General features: G+C 44.8%; 1 protein-coding gene across 3 annotated transcripts in view; it reads right to left on the bottom strand.

Annotated features, from left to right (window-relative positions):
- Positions 1-18,101, bottom strand: part of LOC118370115 (neural cell adhesion molecule 2-like) — a 408,429-nt gene that overhangs the window by 38,312 nt on the left and 352,016 nt on the right. For all 3 annotated transcript variants that reach the window (XM_052498972.1, XM_035754922.2, XM_052498973.1), the window contains exons 8-13: positions 17,417-17,562; positions 13,661-13,811; positions 10,031-10,218; positions 9,641-9,737; positions 6,408-6,581; positions 485-726 (exon numbers count right to left, since the gene is read on the bottom strand). In XM_052498972.1, coding sequence (XP_052354932.1) covers positions 485-726; positions 6,408-6,581; positions 9,641-9,737; positions 10,031-10,218; positions 13,661-13,811; positions 17,417-17,562 — 998 coding nt within the window. The remainder of the gene's footprint in view (positions 1-484; positions 727-6,407; positions 6,582-9,640; positions 9,738-10,030; positions 10,219-13,660; positions 13,812-17,416; positions 17,563-18,101) is intronic.

Below are 18,101 nucleotides of genomic sequence, written 5' to 3'. Positions count from 1 at the left end.
TGGGCCAGTAGGGATATCCTTGTCTCATCACGCACTAGCAACTCCTGTGGGGGGCCGGGCGCAGTGCACGCTGACCAGGTCGCGAGGTGCACGGTGTTTCCTCTGACACATTGGTGCGGCTGGCTTCCGAGTTGGATGAACGCTGTGTTAAGAAGCAGTGTGGCTTGGTTGGGTTGTGTTTCGCAGGACACATGGCTCTCGACCTTCGCCCATACGGGAGTTGTAGCGATGAGACAAGATAGTAACTACTAAATAAAAAATAAAATAATAAAAAAGATAAAACATTTGAGGTAGAACCCTTCACAGAGGGTTCCAGGTGAACCCTTCATAAAAGGTTCTAGGTAGAACTTTCTGCAAAGGGTTCTACCTAGCACAAAAAAAAAGTTTCCCCTGAGGGGACAAATTGAAAAACCTTGTGATTCTACTAAGCACCTTTTTTTCTAAGAGTAGTATTTATTGGCAATCCTGACATCCAGCTACTCACCGTCTTGTACTTGACAATGTATTCCACGATTGGCATGCCCCCGTCGTCTTGCTTGACAAGGCCCAGCCGGTAGGCCTTCCCCATCCCTCTCTGGCCATGCACTGCCGGGGGGCTGGGCTCACGTATGGGTAGAGTCTGGAAGGACTCCGTATGGCTGAACTCCCCCTGGCCCTTCCCATTGACTGCAGCCACTCGCACTTCGTAGGTGGTGTTGGGCTCTAGGCCTGTCAGCAGTACTATCGCTGTAGGGGGAGAACCAGGGAGAGCATTTATTTAGCTTGTTCGCAGACAGACAGACAGAGAGGTAAAGCGAGAGAGATTGAGAGAGACTGAGAGACAGAAATACAGTTGAAGTCGGAAGTTTTCATACACTTAGGTTGGAGTCATTAAAACTCGTTTTTCAACCACTCCCCAAATTTCTTGTTAACAAACTATAGTTTTGGCAAGTCGGGTAGGTCATGTACTTTGTGCATGACACAAGTAATTTTTCCAACAATTGTTTACAGACAGATTATTTCACATGTAATTCACTGTGTCACAATTCCAGTGGGTCAGACATTTACATGCACTAAGTTGACTGTGACTTTAAGCAGCTTGAGAAATTCCAGAAAGGTATGACATGGCTTTGGAAGCTTCTGATAGGCTAATTGACATGATTTGAGTCAATTGGAGGTGTACCTGTGGATGTATTTCAAGGCCTACCTTCAAACTCAGTGCCTCTTTGCTTGACATCATGGGAAAATCAACAACAAAAAAAATCAGCCAAAATTGTAGACCTCCACAAGTCTGGTTCATCCTTGGGAGCAATTTCCAAATGCCTGAAGGCACCACGTTCATCTGTACAAACAATAGTACGCAAGTATAAACACCATGGGACCACGCAGCCATCATACCGCTCAGGAAGGAGACACGTTCTGTCTCCTAGAGATGAACGTACTTTAGTGCGAAAAGTGCAAATCGATCCCTGAACAACAGCATAGGAACTTGTGAGTATGCTGGAGGAAACAGGTACAAACGTATCTATATCCACAGTAAAACAAGTCCTATTTCAACATAACCTGAAAGACCACTCAGCAAGGAAGAAGCCACCACGGCTACCTGGATAAAGCACTAAATAAACTTCAGTTAGTGCTAAATACGGCTGCTAGAATCCTGACTAGAACCAAAAAATTGGATCATATTACTCCAGTGCTAGCCTCTCTACACTGGCTTCCTGTCAAGGGCTGATTTCAAGGTTTTACTGCTAACCTACAAAGCATTACATGGGCTTGCTCCTACCTATCTCTCTGATTTGGTCCTGCCGTACATACCTACACGTACGCTACGGTCACAAGACGCAGGCCTCCTAATTGTCCCTAGAATTTCTAAGCAAACTGCTGGAGGCAGGGCTTTCTCCTATAGAGCTCCATTTTTATGGAACGGTCTGCCTACCCATGTCAGAGACGCAAACTCGGTCTCAACCTTTAAGTCTTTACTGAAGACTCATCTCTTCAGTGGGTCATATGATTGAGTGTAGTCTGGCCCAGGAGTGGGAAGGTGAACGGAAAGGCTCTGGAGCAACGAACCGCCCTTGCTGTCTCTGCCTGGCCGGTTCCCCTCTTTCCACTGGGATTCTCTGCCTCTAACCCTATTACAGGGGCTGAGTCACTGGCTTACTGGGGCTCTTTCATGCCGTCCCTGCAGGGGGTGCGTCACCTGAGTGGGTTGATTCACTGTTGTGGTCATCCTGTCTGGGTTGGCGCCCCCCCTTGGGTTGTGCCGTGGCGGAGATCTTTGTGGGCTATACTCAGCCTTGTCTCAGGATGGTAAGTTGGTGGTTGAAGATATCCCTCTAGTGGTGTGGGGGCTGTGCTTTGGCAAAGTGGGTGGGGTTATATCCTTCCTGTTTGGCCCTGTCCGGGGGTGTCCTCAGATGGGGCCACAGTGTCTCCTGACCCCTCCTGTCTCAGCCTTCAGTATTTATGCTGCAGTAGTTTGTGTCGGGGGGCTAGGGTCAGTTTGTTATATCTGGAGTACTTCTCCTGTCCTATTCGGTGTCCTGTGTGAATCTAAGTGTGCGTTCTCTAATTCTCTCCTTCTTTCTTTCTCTCTCTCGGAAGACCTGAGCCCTAGGACCATGCCCCAGGACTACCTGACATGATGACTCCTTGCTGTCCCCAATCCACCTGGCCATGCTGCTGCTCCAGTTTCAACTGACCTGAGCCCTAGGACCATGCCCCAGGACTACCTGACATGATGACTCCTTGCTGTCCCCAGTCCACTTGGCCATGCTGCTGCTCCAGTTTAAACTGGTCTGACTTACTATTATTTGACCATGCTGGTCATTTATGAACATTTGAACATCTTGGCCATGTTCTGTTATAATCTCCACCCGGCACAGCCAGAAGAGGACTGGCCACCCCACATAGCCCGGTTCCTCTCTAGGTTTCTTCCTAGGTTTTGGCCTTTCTAGGGAGTTTTTCCTAGCCACAGTGCTTCTACAACTGCATTGCTTGCTGTTTGGAGTTTTAGGCTGGGTTTCTGTACAGCACTTTGAGATATCAGCTGATGTACGAAGGGCTATATAAATAAATTTGATTTGATATGACTGTTCCAAAACCACCATTAAAAAGCCAGACTACGGTTTGCAACTGCACATGGGGATAAAGATCGCACCTTTTGGAGAAATGTCCTCTGGTCTGATGAAACAAGAATATAACTGTTTGGCCATAATGACCATCATTATGTTTTGAGAAAAAAGGGGGAGGCTTACAAGCCGAAGAACACCATCACAACCATGAAGCATGGGGGTGGCAGCATCATGTTGTGGGGGGGCTTAGCTGCAGGAGGGACTGGTGCACTTCACAAAATAGATGATATCATGAGGTAGGGAAATTATGTAGATATATTGAAGCAACATCAAGTTAAAGCTTGGTCGCAATGGGTCTTCCAAATGGACAATGACCCCAAGCATACTTCCAAAGTTGAGGCAAAAATGCTCAAGGACAACAAAGTAAAGGTATTGGAGTGGCCATCACAAAGCCCTGAGGAGGCCTACAAAACTGACTCAGTTACACCAGCTCTGTCCGGAGGAATGGGCCAAAATTCACCCAACTTATTGTGGGAAGCCTGTGGAATGCTACCCGAAACGTTTGACCCAATTTAAACATTTTAAATGCAATGCTACCAAATACTAATTGAGTGTATGTAAACTTCTGACCCACTGGGAATGTGATGAAATAAATAATAAATAAAAGCTGAAATCATTCTCTCTACTATTATTCTGACATTTCACATACTTAAAATAAAGTTGTGATTCTAATTGACCATTACAGGGAATTTTTACTCAGATTAAATGTCAGGAATTGTGATAAACTGAGTTTAAATGTATTTGGCTAAGGTGTATGTAAACTTCTGACTTCAACTGTCAGAATTAGTCAGTCAGAAGTAGAGAGAAGGGAAAAAGACAGACAGTATAAGAGAGATTCAAAGAGAAAAAGAGAGAAATACACAACAAGTCAGAGAGGGATACAGATGGACACAGATTCTTTGACAACTGGAGTGACAGCGAAATAGACAGCTGCGAGAGTGAAACCTCTCAAGCTGTGGGTGTGTGTATGAGAGAGACGCCTACCACCTCCCACTCTTCACTGTTGAATCCCACTAATCCTCCCCAGCGCCTCTTTGTTCCATCTGGAAAACAAGCTGGCTTAGCGCGCTAACAGCATCGCTAACAGTGCCACAAACACCACTATCAGTGAACGGGAGGGGGCGGGGTCGCCAGCTACGCTAAAGCTAATCGCTAACGGCGCCGCTAACACCACTATGCGTCAAAGGGGGACCTCAGCATACGGTAAAACTAAAGCTAGTGCCACAAATCCCCTGTTCCTATCAGGAACCACTCTCTTGTCAATACAGGGAGTGAGACGTACCATTGTGGAGTGACACAGGGGGATCTGTGTGCCTAGCTGTGTTGGGTGACTAATCCACTGCAGCTGAGCTAGCTAGCATACCTCCTTCCCTGCCTCCTTCCATTCATGGCCAGAGACATAGTACAGAAGGTAACCCTGTAAGGGCTCTAAGCCATTATGTGGGAGTGCTGTTTGTGTGGAAACAGTATGATAACAGTTGTACTCCATTGTTGATTCTCTGGGATCAGTGGAAAGTAAAGCCTCAGCCTCAATGTCACTGTAGGACAACATGTCACTGTAACCTCTTAGGAACTCTCAAACTCTAACCGGAATACACATGAAACTAGGGACTACCGGTATACAATGTGGCATCTTCACAGTGTGCAGTGAAAGTCATTTACATCGCTTTCATAGTCATGGTCACGCGAAAATCACAAAAGGATGTTCATGCCGAGTTAGGCGTTCACTGAACTTGGCTGAAGGTCGTTGTTTTGCAACTTGTGCGCTAAGGGTAATGGTTGCTTTGCAATTGTATAATGGGGGATCTAAATACAAAACGAGCTATTTGCTAACATTTTGGCTCTACCAGGGGTTTGACGAGACCTTTAGTGAGCACCACTGGCATTCAGATGTACAAATTGTGCCAACTCATTATACACAGAGCTGTTTTATAGTGCAAATGTGCATCATTACTATTAAAGTCTCGAAGTGGCTCCGAATATTAAATGCCAATTTGCAACTGGTAATTAGTTGAATTGGCTATCTCCGTTAACGTGCTCACCTCGAGACAAGGAAGTTGGTTAAACGGGTGGAACACAAGAACTAACACAAATTGAGAATTCATACTTCACAACCTTGATTTCATTCTCACTGTACGTCTCTCTCGAATATCTCCCTCTCCCAAATCTCAGCCTCTCTCTCTAAAATCTTAATTTGTATTATTTTCTCTCCATCTTCCTCACATTTTCCTCAATCATTCTATCCTCTTTAACTCCCCATGTCTTTATTTCTGTTCTCATTGCCTGTATATATCACTTTGTTCTCGCTCTATCCCTCAATGCTTCCATGCTGCTCAGCATTCTCAGCGTTCCAGCTCGCTATTGTAATTGACTGCAAAATGAGGGATATTAGCGATAAGCCCTTCAAGTTTTGTCAGACCTGCTTATCATCTGAGAATTCGTCCTTCTGAGGCGCTCTTTTTTTGAAGCCCTCCACATCACACACACACACACACACACACACACACACACACACACACACACACACACACACACACACACACACACACACACACACACCCTTGAGTGCCTCCAAAATCAATTTGGAGTCATGGAGCCAGAGTGGAAAGGGAAAGAGAAAGACAGTTGCTTTTCAGACCTGCTGGTTAGCTGCCCCTCCCTCTCTCTCCCTCTCTCTCTCCCCCCCTCTCTCTCCACCTCTCCCTCTCCCTCTCTCTCCACCTCTCCCTCTCCCCCTCTCCCCCTCTCCCTCTCTCTCTCCCTCTCTCTCTCACCCTCTCTCTCTCCCCCTCACAGGCTCTATGACCAGAGTGTAGGACACCTCCTGATCTTGTGGAGGCTTGCCGCAAGTAGCGACAGCTTCCTGTTCATGCTTGTTTGACTGCTTCAATATGTGTGTGTGAGGACGGGGACTAATGTGCAGAAAACAAAGGTTCATGAAGGATGAGGGGTCTTAGTCGGACTTAGGTGGGCAGGACCTTGCAGTGAAAGACCTAACCTTACCTAGTCCCTGAACACGGCAGCTTTTTTTTTTGTCTGAGTAAATGTAAGGCGTGTAACTGAGAAAATGTGAGGTGTGTCGCTATAGTGGAGATGGTCATCTCAAATCTCCGTACCATTGATGATGACGATTGTACATTTTTATGACGATGATGATGACAAAGATGGTGTTGAAGATGAAGATGATGACGAAAATGACGTCCCTTTTGATGTAGATGGTGGGAATGAAAATAACAATGATGACGATAATGATCAAAATAGGGATAATGAAGATCAAAACAGAGGAACACTCACTCTGGACACCATGAGACTTGACGTCTCTCCAGTCCTGCGAGCCCACATCCTTGTAGTTGACCAGGTAGTGGCCAATGGGTACACCGCCATGTGAGTCGGGTTTCATGAATGTCACCGTGGCGATGCGCTGCGACACGGCCGACAAGCGCACCGAGTACGGGTTCGAGGGCACGTCTGGAAAAAAGCAGAGAAATATGGGGGTCACACTCATAACCGTCCCCCATTGAAACAACACACATCCAAACATCAGTTCCGGTAACCCTCCAGAAACATTACATTGACGTCTCTATTTGTTACGGAAACATAATATCGCTGGGGAGTCGTTATTGGAAAATCAAAACTCTCACATGTGATACAAAGATGTCGCTATGGCAACTCAGGCTTACTGGGTTTTGTGAGGCAGAATGCTTTGTGTTAACCCACACACAGTGTTCAGGCGAAGTAAAAAAAAAAAGCCAAGGCCATTATATTTATCAGCGGTTGACTCAATCCCGTTATCACACAAACACTTCCCTTTTATCTGGTGGAGCCACGGGGCTTCGAGCAAATCAAAAGAAACCGTTGCTGTCCTACAGAGCCTCTCTTTTATAAGACCAGGAATACATTAAGGAGAGAGAGGACTTTTCAGCACGGTTGTGGAGCTACACACAAACGGGCACACACATAGACACAAGCATAAACGTACACACTGATATGCAGCCTGCACACACACTAGTATAAATGCACACACACACACACACACACACACACACACACACACACACACACACACACACACACACACACACACACACACACACACACACACACACACACACACACACACACACACACACACACACACACACACACACACACAACCATCTGGATAAAAGTTTGAGCTGTGAAGGCCTATGTACGAAGCCTGATTCAACAACTGATTCTGAAAACCCAGCACATACCTTCTCAATAAGTGGTACACGTTGCTCAAGTTAAATAGTTGCAATGTGTATCTAGCGACAAGTGTATTATTTACACCTAAACTGTATTTCTTTCGATCTCTGTTGCGATATGACACAAAGTTAGAGTGGGAAGGGAGACAAATTGAACTCTCTTTGCTAACACCGCGGGTATAGGCAGTTCAAGACTTCAGCGTCAATCCTTCACAGCCTTGTATACACTACATTTTTAACTTGGCACAATCCCATAATATCTTGAGTAATACATCAGAGACCGTATTCACGATGCGTCTCAGAGTAGGACTACTGATCTGATTTAGCCTTTTAAGTCATAATGAATAAGAGGGTGGACCTGATCCTAGTTCAGCACTCCTACTCCGAGACACTTTGTGAATTCAGGCCCAAATCTTCTTAACATCAGGGATGATGCTGGACTTTTCAACTATGATCTGCCATTTACTTGTGTCAATAACATTTCAAATATCATTCAAGTTACATAAAGAGCAGCATAAGCGGGTTAGCTTATGCTTTCCATAGGAATATAGGAATATGGAAGTACAGTTCCCGCTCAGCCCAGTCAAAACTGTTCGCTGCTCTGGCCCCCCATTGGTGGAACAAACTCCCTCACGACGCCAGGACAGCGGAGTCAATCACCACCTTCCGGAGACACCTGAAACCCCACCTCTTTAAGGAATACCTAGGATAGGATAAAGTAATCCCTCTCACCCCCCCCTTAAAAGATTTAGATGCACTATTGTAAAGTGGCTGTTCCACTGGATGTCATAAGGTGAATGCACCAATTTGTAAGTCGCTCTGGATAAGAGCGTCTGCTAAATGACTTAAATGTAAATGTAAATGTAATGCAAATGTAATGTAAATGAATAAACTGATCATGAATCAAGTGTTAGCATTTTAGCGGGGTAATTGGCTGATAGGGTTGGCTCACGGTCTTCTATCTAGAGTTATTACTCTAGAGCTTCCTCTCTCTTTAATGATCAGACTTTAGAAACTGAATCAAACTGATGGGCGGGAGAGTGTGTGCGTGAAGGAACCGTTGTTTCATTTCATGGATCCCCAAACCTGGCGACACTACATTCACTGCGAGATGAGTGAAGACTTGTTTATTTTTCTTTAGTGTGTGTGTGTGTCTGTGTGTGTGTGTGTGTTTGTGTGTGTGTGACAGAGAGAGAGTTTATAAAGATGTCTCTGTGTGTTTGAAGTGTGTGTTCCGACGTGTGTGTGTGTGTGTGTGAATGCGGAAATGCATATGTATGTGGGTATGTGTGTAGATGAATGTCTCTTAAAACTACATCATAAGTCCTTTTTCTGAGAATTCTACTTCTCAGAGGCCCTGTGTTTGAAGTAACTGAATCTGTACTAAAATGAATTGGACTGCGTTATTGTATATTAGCCTGCGCTATGCACAGTAAATTAGGGGGTACTTTAGTAAATAAGGGGAACTACTTTAAATCAGCGAGCACTATTTGAGATTAGTTTAGGCTAAATAGAGGCTGGGGGGTTATGGTATTTACTGCCATGGAAATGGCAAATAAGGAGGTTATCAACAACAAAACAGAGTGAGAGGGGTGCAAAACAGTTAGTATCTTCTATCTTCCATCTGGGCAAGCATAAACACACACACGTACATACAGTACACGCAGCTATGTACACACTGATATGCAGCATACACACAAACACACTAGAATAAATGCACGCATGCACACACAGACACACAAAGGGAAGTTTGAGCTATAAAGGTCTATGCACAAAGCCAGATTCAACAATTGATTCTCAAATACAGAACATACTGTATCTTCCAAATAAGCCATACAAGTCGCTAACGTTGAATAGTTATAATGTGTTTTACCTAAACATAAACTGTACGTAGGAGCTACAGTACATTAAATCAGTGAGAACCATTTCATATTAGGATAAATAGGGGTTGGGGGGGGTGGTTATGGAATTTAATACCATGGTAACAGCAAACAAGGAGGTTATCAACAACAAAAGAGAGTGAGAGGGGTGCAAAACAGTTGGAAGATACTATCTGGGCTTCCAGTGAAGTGACACTTTGTTGCTTGGGTCAGCACTAGATATTTCATTGGTTGACTGCGGCGATATTTGGTTAATCATGCCACATGGATGATACATAGTTGGAACTATTTGGTTGATGCATGAACTTTGATATGTTGAGGTGCATGGTTTACCCGATGCAATGTGTACTGTATGATAACAAGGGAAAGTCCAATGTGCTATAATGGGGGGGGGGGGTTACTTTATGAGGCCAGCACTTACCTGCCTGGGCCAAGATGAACTCCTGGTATTTCGCTCCGATGTTGTTACGTGCCGTGCAGTTGTAGCGTCCGAAATCCCTGTCGGACACTGGGGTGACCTAGGGACAAACATTTGAGTGAGCACAGAGACCAGAGCTGAGTCAATACACCGACACTGGCATTACACTAAGTGAAGTCTTTGGGTAACACTATATCAGCCAGTATAAAGCATTGTTTCTTTCATTCAGTCCTTTTTGTACCAGGTAAGTTGGCAATGACCTAGGGAAGAGATGCAGAGGAGAGGAAAGGAGTTGAATAGACCACTTGGAAGCTGGGGATGCTAAGGTGGCCATGTATTTCTGAAGTTAGACTGTTTAACCGGTGGGTGTGCCCTTTCCCTTCCTATACCCACCTCGAGCAGGGACTTGCCGTCGATTGTGTGAACACGTGTGTTGGCAGTGCCTTCGGCCGAGATGGTGAGGCGTTCTCTCCTCCATAGCATGGTGGCGGGCGGGTTGGACTTGACGTCACAGCTGATGTTCACCGGGTTGCCCTCCCACGAGTAAAAGATGGTTTGGTTGGTCTGGAACTTGGGCATGTCTATCCAAGACACAACACGATTGGTCGGTTAGCTTCCAAGTCATGCAAAACCAGGCAATTTAAAAAAAAAAAAAAAAATCTGAGATGATCAAAATCCAGAAAACTGTTGGGTTTAAGCATAATCACACAAAGGGAAAAGACAGAGTGTCTCATGAAAGCCTCAATACACTCTCCCTAAAGTTCAAAGGAAGCCTGAACTTATTGAAGACACCTCATGCTGGGCGAGAGATCTCCATTACGATACTCTTCCCGAGCGTGTGTGTGTGTGTGTCGTTGTGTGTGAATGTGGTGCCGAGCTGGATGGGTGCTAATGAACGATCCACCTCACTGCATTGTGGGGGGGGGGGCTCGCCATCCCTGCGCGCCGCTGCACTCGCCCAGTAGTCAGTAGAGTGGCATTATAGTAATTTTAATATACTTGCTCGCAGTATCCCATTAGGGATATTGATGTCTGGCGATCTGTCACGAAGGAGGACGTGCCTCTACCATCTCCTCTAGTCCCGCCACAGACTTAATAAATACGTTTATTAGCTCCGTGGCGACAGCTGGCTTAGCCCCCGCCCGCATCTATGCTCAATCACACACCTCTCGGGGCTGATTTTTGTCCCTCTACTTTCTAACGGTCAAGTGTTGAGCGAGGGTGTGGTGGGTCACTGCTCTGAGGGTGTGGCACTGCCAAGGGTGGCTGGAGAAAAGTGAGCGCAGTGATGTCATGCATGCTCACCTCAAAGGATGCCATTCATAGCACATTTGTTAGAAATGCCATTAGCCTTTTCACACGAGTTCCAAATATCTCTAACGGTCGCCCCCAGGGTGAGTTTATTTATGCGTGTGATATCATAATGCACGCACTATTCCAAAATGTGATTGTTACGCAACAGGACAGTTAACCTACGCTGCCCTAAAACCAAGGCACGCTGCCTGCTAATTATCTATTGGCTGTGTTTCAAATGGTCCATTTTTCATTATTTTCTAACAACAGTTTGAATTGAGGTGTGTTCAGTCTCCTCATTAATTCACATGAGAAGTAGCCCATTTCACTCTTGCTGACAATGTATCTTTGAGACTTTACTGAGCCGGACAAACTTTTCTCTTCAACGAGAGCCCAAGCACCACACCAGTTTTTCCCCAGATCAAGTATGAAGTCATGGCACATCTCTAGTCAGAAGAGGCTTTGCACAGTTTCTGGCTGGCACCTGCATTGACTTCATTGTTGTTTAGAACTTTGGACATGTGTGCATTCCTATCAAAGTAAGTGCCTTATGTTTTGTATATCGTGTTGTCATTCCTATTGTAGCATACCATATGTATGGATCACAATTGACTTACTGTTTCATTCACGTTTTCAAGTACTGGTGACAAATCATGCATTCCGATTCTTACATAGATTGTAATGGAATGATGTGTGTAAAATACTTTAAAGTTTTACTGAGTATGATGAGCTAATGCTAAGCTAATTACCAGCTGTGTGTGGCACCGTGTTTGTTGAGATCATACAATGCATTCTGGTTGCAAAGATGTTATAACAAAACGAGGTGAAGGTATAGTACACTCGACTGACTTATGGTGCTTCCAAGACAACTGGGACCTGGGAAAAAGACGAGGTCAAATCATGACGTCAGTGATCTTCAGGTCAGAAAGTCCGAGCTCAAGTTAGAGGCCCACGTTTCCAAGTTGGAACTCCAAGTTGGATGACCATTCAACATTTTTTTTCCCAGTCTGAGCTAATATTTTTCCTGAGTTCCCAGTTGTCTTGAACTCACTGGTCGGAACACGGAGATTTCCCAGTTCGCAGTTGTTTTGAACAAGGCATCAGATTGTAACTATGGTACCTCAGGGTTGCCAGCTCAGATCCCCCCCCATCCAGGGGTTTTATTTATTTTCATTTGACTTATAAACTTCTCCTGGATTTTCCCCCCATGTATTGATAAACTCCCCATCATAGTAATATCTCCCCACAATACCTTCCCTCATTCCTACATCCCATGGACTTGAAATTCCCCCAAAAATGTAATGAACCCGCCCACAAACTCCGCTAAAATCGTTTCATCCCGGTCTAGTTTTCGAGCTACCGTTAGGCTAGACAGTAGGCTTGCATTTAGGGTGATGATCTGTGATCTTTGTCATTTGTCAAAAACGGTAAACAACTTCTCAAGTCATGTGCTCCGGTTCTTGTACATCGAAGATTTATAATATGCTGAAAAGTGGCCAAACTATGTTCATATTTATCAGGAAATGGGCAAAGCCATCTTTGACTATGTTTGTTTGCGTTTTATAGTGAATGGCATTCTGGGATTATGGAGTTTTCGCTTGTCAAACAAACAAACATGGCTGCCATCATAAAGAATTTAGCTGCTGTTAGCTATTTTCTAAACAATATTACATTTCTCCCTTGTGTTCACCGGGGATGTGGTACATTGTAAACAAGTCTAGCTTTTAGGTCGCTAACTTATTTCGTTTTTTTCTTTTTGTCAGCACAACTTGTTATTTAGACTGGTTTATGGAGTTTGGCTGTGAATGTGTTCTGTGTTATGTTTGGATGATGAAGTTCACATTTGTCTTTTACAATAAAAGGTGAAGACCTTTATTTCCCATCAGTACAAAACATTGTTTAGATATTTTTGGACAAAGAAGCTGTTTAGACACTTTTGTTGCATCAAATGTTCTGTTACCTCTGTTCCAGTCACATATTTGCGATGGTACGCTGCAGGGACCACTCAACAATGATCACAAATATGTGATTGTACAAATCAAAGGGTGAAAGCACCATTGGATTGAATTGAACTGTGTTCTGAAATGAGATGGTGAGATCTTTAGCTTTAATCTTAAAGAGTACAGGAGGAAGCACTCTTTTTCACCAGGAAGTGTGTGTGTGTGTGTGTGTGTGTAATATGGGGTAAATAATGCAGCAGGATATCCTCCTACTAATTAGCCTTTCTGGGGGGCAGGCAACTCTGATTATTCAAGCATTTACTAAAAAGGGAAAACAGAAACAGTGTTCAACAATGGAATATTACAAGTCAGCAACTTTGTGTGTGTGGTTTTGATGTGGTTTTGATGCTTTGCATGTGCAAACAAGTTGTATTGGTTTTAGATGAAATAATGAAAAAGCTTTTTTATTCAATTCCATTGTCCTCCAGTAGAGAATATTATCTCTACTTCAGTGTGCTCATCAATTCATGTACCTCGGTTAAAAAGGGAGGTAGCAGCTATGTGTGTGAATACTGTGCAGATGTGCAAACTTGTGTGTGTGTGTGTGTGTGTGTGTGTGTGTGTGTGTGTGTGTGTGTGTGTGTGTGTGTGTGTGTGTGTGTGTGTGTGTGTGTGTGTGTGTGTGTGTGTGTGTGTGTGTGTGTGTGTGTGTGTGTGTGTGTGTGTGTGTGTGTGTGTGTATACCGTATCAGCGCAGGCATGTGTGTTTTTGTTCTCCAACATTACTTACACTCTATATCGAGGAACATGCTCTTTTGGTGGCCCCCAATCCTGCTGAGGGCCTCACAGTCAAAACGTCCCAAGTCAGTCAGCTTCACCCCACTGATGGTCAACATGGACTTGCCATGGCGGCCCCGCACGTCCATACGTCCATCTTGGCTCTGTGCACACACACATGAATAAGCACACACGCACACAAATGGATTGTGAACATATTGCATACTGTACATCTCATGTGAAGAATTAGTTGTTAGAGCGTTGGGCCAGCGACCGAAAGGTTGCTAGATCGAATCCCCGAGCTGACAAGGTGAAAATCTGTCGTTCTGCCTCTGAACAAGGCAGTTAAATCCCCTGTTCCGAGGCCGTCATTGTAAATAAGAATTTGTTCTCAATTGACTTGCCTGGTTCAATACGTTTTTAATCCATACACTTTTTATCTGTTGCCGTTTTACTTCATAACAACCTCACACACCTTCATCACCGTTAAACCCCCCTGACACTAAGTCAAACCAAGGATCTGATGTAAAGATCCGTTTTACTTCATAACAACCTCACACACCTTCATCACCGTTAAACCCCCCTGACACTAAGTCAAACCAAGGATCTGATGTAAAGATCCGTTTTACGCCTCTGGCTAGGATTAATGTGATTGACTATCAATTGATTTGCAATAATTAGATAGAGAACTGTGAAGACAGACGGTCTCAATTTGAAGCCGAGGGTCAATTAGATTGGGAGCGGCAATCATTCCTTGTAATCATCAATGATACTTAACAAAGACAAACTAGCTCAGGGTGATCATCACTTACAAAGGAAATCTTTTGGGTTCTTCGAATACTTTGAGAGTTTGATCAAGCCTGTCTGGAGTGCCAGATGGGCGGGGATTGCACTTTTAGGACTACTCCATTGGTTATTTTAATATTTGAATGAAAACAAATATTATTTGAACACAGCACTCAGAAGACTGCAGTCGTAACCCCCGGAGTTCCCATGCCAGGTCTAATTTGGCCTATAGATATCTCTCCCACCCTCTGGGACCAGTCTCTGTGTCACTTTCCTCCCTTCTCCTTCCTCCCTTCTCCAGTCTTGAGCCCTGGTGTCTTCTGGGAGCTTGCCCCTGCAGTGTGCGGATGTGGCAGACTCACACAGACTCCGACGCCCACTCTATAGATCTCCCTAGACAATCGATGCATAGACGGCTCATTTCTAGTGCCCCAACGTCCCCTGTTAATGCCCATTATAATTCCTCAGTTGTATCAGCACTGACTGTGAAAGTCTCTCGCAGTCATTTCAGATTGAAACAATAACTTGCAGTTATTTCAGCTCACACGGTCTCTCGCTACTGCCAGGTTAAAGAGGCCTCCCTTTAAGGAGTGATAAAGGGTATAGTAAAGTTGGTTTGATCTCAGGTGAATCCTCACTTGTGTAGATTCAAGTTGGTTTTTCCTTGAACGTGATTGTTTTTAATAAAAATTGTGGTTGGCTATGAAAGTGGTGCTTTCAGTAGCATGGCCACCGTATGCCACTGCACATACACAGCAGGTGCCCTCCACATTCCATTTGAACAATTCAGGAGTAGAACTGACCACTGAATTTGGAATGAATATAAACGCTGTCAAATAAACAGGGGGGCAGAAAGCAGAGCAAATTTGCCAGAGGAAGAGAATGCTGACTCTGGGCTTTGTGCATTCTCTCTCGCTCTCTCCCCTATATTTGGGTTATTTATTCCCAGGTTCACCTGGCTGAGGAAGGGATGCTCTCTCTAGGGAGAAGGAGGGAGGCGATGGGGGGGGGGAGTGAGACACTAGCCTGTTTGATATGCAGTGCAGAAGAGCTGACATGGACAGGAGGCACTGCAGGAACACACACTCAGACACAGCCAGAAGGAAGGAGAAAGAGAGAGAGAGAGAGTATGAGACAGAAAGCCCACATAGCAAGAGGGAGACAACGAGAGCTAGGTAGAGAGAGAGAGAGAGAAAAAGAGAGAGAGGTAAAGGTAGGTGGAAGATGAAAGATGGAGAGCAGAGCAGATCACTGGAAGTCCTCTCCATCTGATGTGAGGAAACTGAACATGCCCTCCGACACCCTGCAATGCTCACACATGATCTTAAATAAGATATCTCCAAAGCTGAACTCCAAGTAAGCCCATACGAACTTCTCCTATGGTATTAGTGCTGGCTCTGGATCAGTTAAAAGAAGACGCCACAACTTTCCTTATCCTCTTTCTTCAGTAGAGATACAGTGGCTGTGCCTGTTGCCCTTGGGAGTGCCGGCTTGCTGTAAGACCTTATTAAGCTGCCATGAATGGGGAGCTGCTGTGGCTTGCTGCTAGTGCTATCATAACCTCGCCAGTGGCATTGAGATGAGAAAACAGGTAAACAGAAACCCAGAATGCTCTGTTACTATGCATCATTGACTTTCAGCAAGCGTACACGGTTTCTCAACTAGTTCGCTTGGTTTGTATGTGCTTCAATGAGAAACAAAATGTGCTAGCGACATCAAAAAAGGAGACAAAACAAAAAACAGTGCTCTTGCTACATTACCCTGATGTAAAGTAGTGGCGTTACGTTTTATGGTACTGGATAAAAGAATAGAGAGTAGCGTGCTGGCTGTGTCTGGATATGCAGATGTAAATTGAAAGAAGAGGCGAGTAGCTTTACACCTAATGACCATGGCCATCAATCAAGGCAGCAATATACACAAAGCCCTGTTTGTTCTTTCCCATACATTTAGGTGTGTTGCTCGGCGCTCACATTTCCATAATTGCATTTGCCTCGGCGCGCGAAGAAGTATTTACTCTCATTCAGTGCCTTGATTTATAAAGCCGAGCGGTTTGTGCCAACGCACACATTCATTTATCTCAGCCATTGACCTTTTTCCCGTGGAAAGTGGAAGCCATCTTTGCTAATGCAGCGCCTCTCGAAAAGCATTAGTGCTCGGCGGCTACTCAGACAATGACAGAGAAACACAAGGTCTGTTTACTCTCAGCCATGTTGAGAGGATTTCTTTAAACCTCTCTCTGTTGAGACATAAATGTATGCTCCGAGAATCTCAGAGTTGAATGGTCTTCATTGAAAAAAAAATCCTAGTCGTGACCAACATGGTTTTGTTTCAAATGAGTCTTCAATGGCATCCGACCTTGATACACTGAGTATAACTCATCTTTGGATGAGGTAGCTTACCCTATGGCCTACCTTTCTCCCTTTGTTAAGTAACACATTTAACAATCTTTAACTTCATATATACTGTACCTTATTGCATGGTGGATATAACGTAGTGCCTCTAAAGAACCCTAGGAAGGAGATGTTGGAATTACTGGGTCCCACAAAACGTATACTCATAAAATGTTGGTACTGAGCACTACTCTATGACACAGTCACATCCATCTTCAAAGATGAGCATTAGCATTCTCGTTCTTTGTTAATACCGGGCAACTGGTCGGTGCATGTGCGTCTGGGCAAGAGTGTCTGTAGGCAGTATGAAGTGGAAGATGGAGACAACGGACAACGGGGTTACCTTGTCTGTCTGTCTGTCTGTCTGTCTGTCTGTCTGTCTGTCTGTCTGTCTGTCTGTCTGTCTGTCTGTCTGTCTGTGTGTGCGTGTGTATGCAAGCATGCATGTGCGTGTGTATGCAAGCATGCATGTGCGTGTGTGTGAGCATGTGAGCATGTGCATGCTTGTTTGCGTGTGACGGTGTTTGTCTAGAGAGAGTGAAATGAAATGAAAAGGGGGGCGGAAGTAAGAGCAGGGGACAGCCCAGTGTTACCTTGTCTCCGTCGGTGAAGCTCCGACCATCGTTGGCTCTCCTCCAGGAGATCTCAGGCAGCGGCTCACCCTCGGCCACGCAGGAGATCATGGCGGCGCTGCCCTCTACCGCCGTCACGTTACGCAGCTGGGTGATGTGTGGCTGGACTGGAGGGACAGAGAGGGAAAGAGAGAGATTGAAAGAGAGGTAGGAAGAAGGGGGGAGAGAGAGTCCAAGATAGATACAGGAGAGAGATACAGGAGAGAGCAATAGAGAGAGGAGGAGAGACCAAGAGAGATAGAGGAAAGAGAGAAGGAGAGAAAGAGGGTGGATGAAAGAGATGAAGAGAGCAATAAGGGATGAAGAGTGAAAGGAAGAAAGACAGAGACAGAGAGAAAGAGAGAGAGAGAAAGAGAGAGAGAGACAGAGATAGAGAGATAGAGAGAAACAATCATTTAAGACAGGAGACGCCTAGTGCAAGCACCAGGTATTGGAAGATGGATGACTTTGGTCTTTTGACTATTGAGGCCATACGATCTAAATCTACTTTTCAGCATCGTACGTTTCTATTTCTGAAAGTAGAGTTGTGCATCGCAGTTTATAGCCTCGAGACAAAGTAATCCTTACATTTGAGTCCACACCATGCCCAGACAGACAACCACTACTTTGAGTTAAGTCTCCCTACTCCCTCACATCCTCTTTCTCA

This window comes from Oncorhynchus keta, chromosome 37 (assembly GCF_023373465.1).
Source record: "Oncorhynchus keta strain PuntledgeMale-10-30-2019 chromosome 37, Oket_V2, whole genome shotgun sequence".
In the NCBI taxonomy this organism is placed as follows: Eukaryota; Metazoa; Chordata; class Actinopteri; order Salmoniformes; family Salmonidae; genus Oncorhynchus; species Oncorhynchus keta.
The sequence above is the reverse complement of the archived record's forward strand: the minus strand, read 5'-3'. Positions and strand labels throughout refer to the sequence as shown.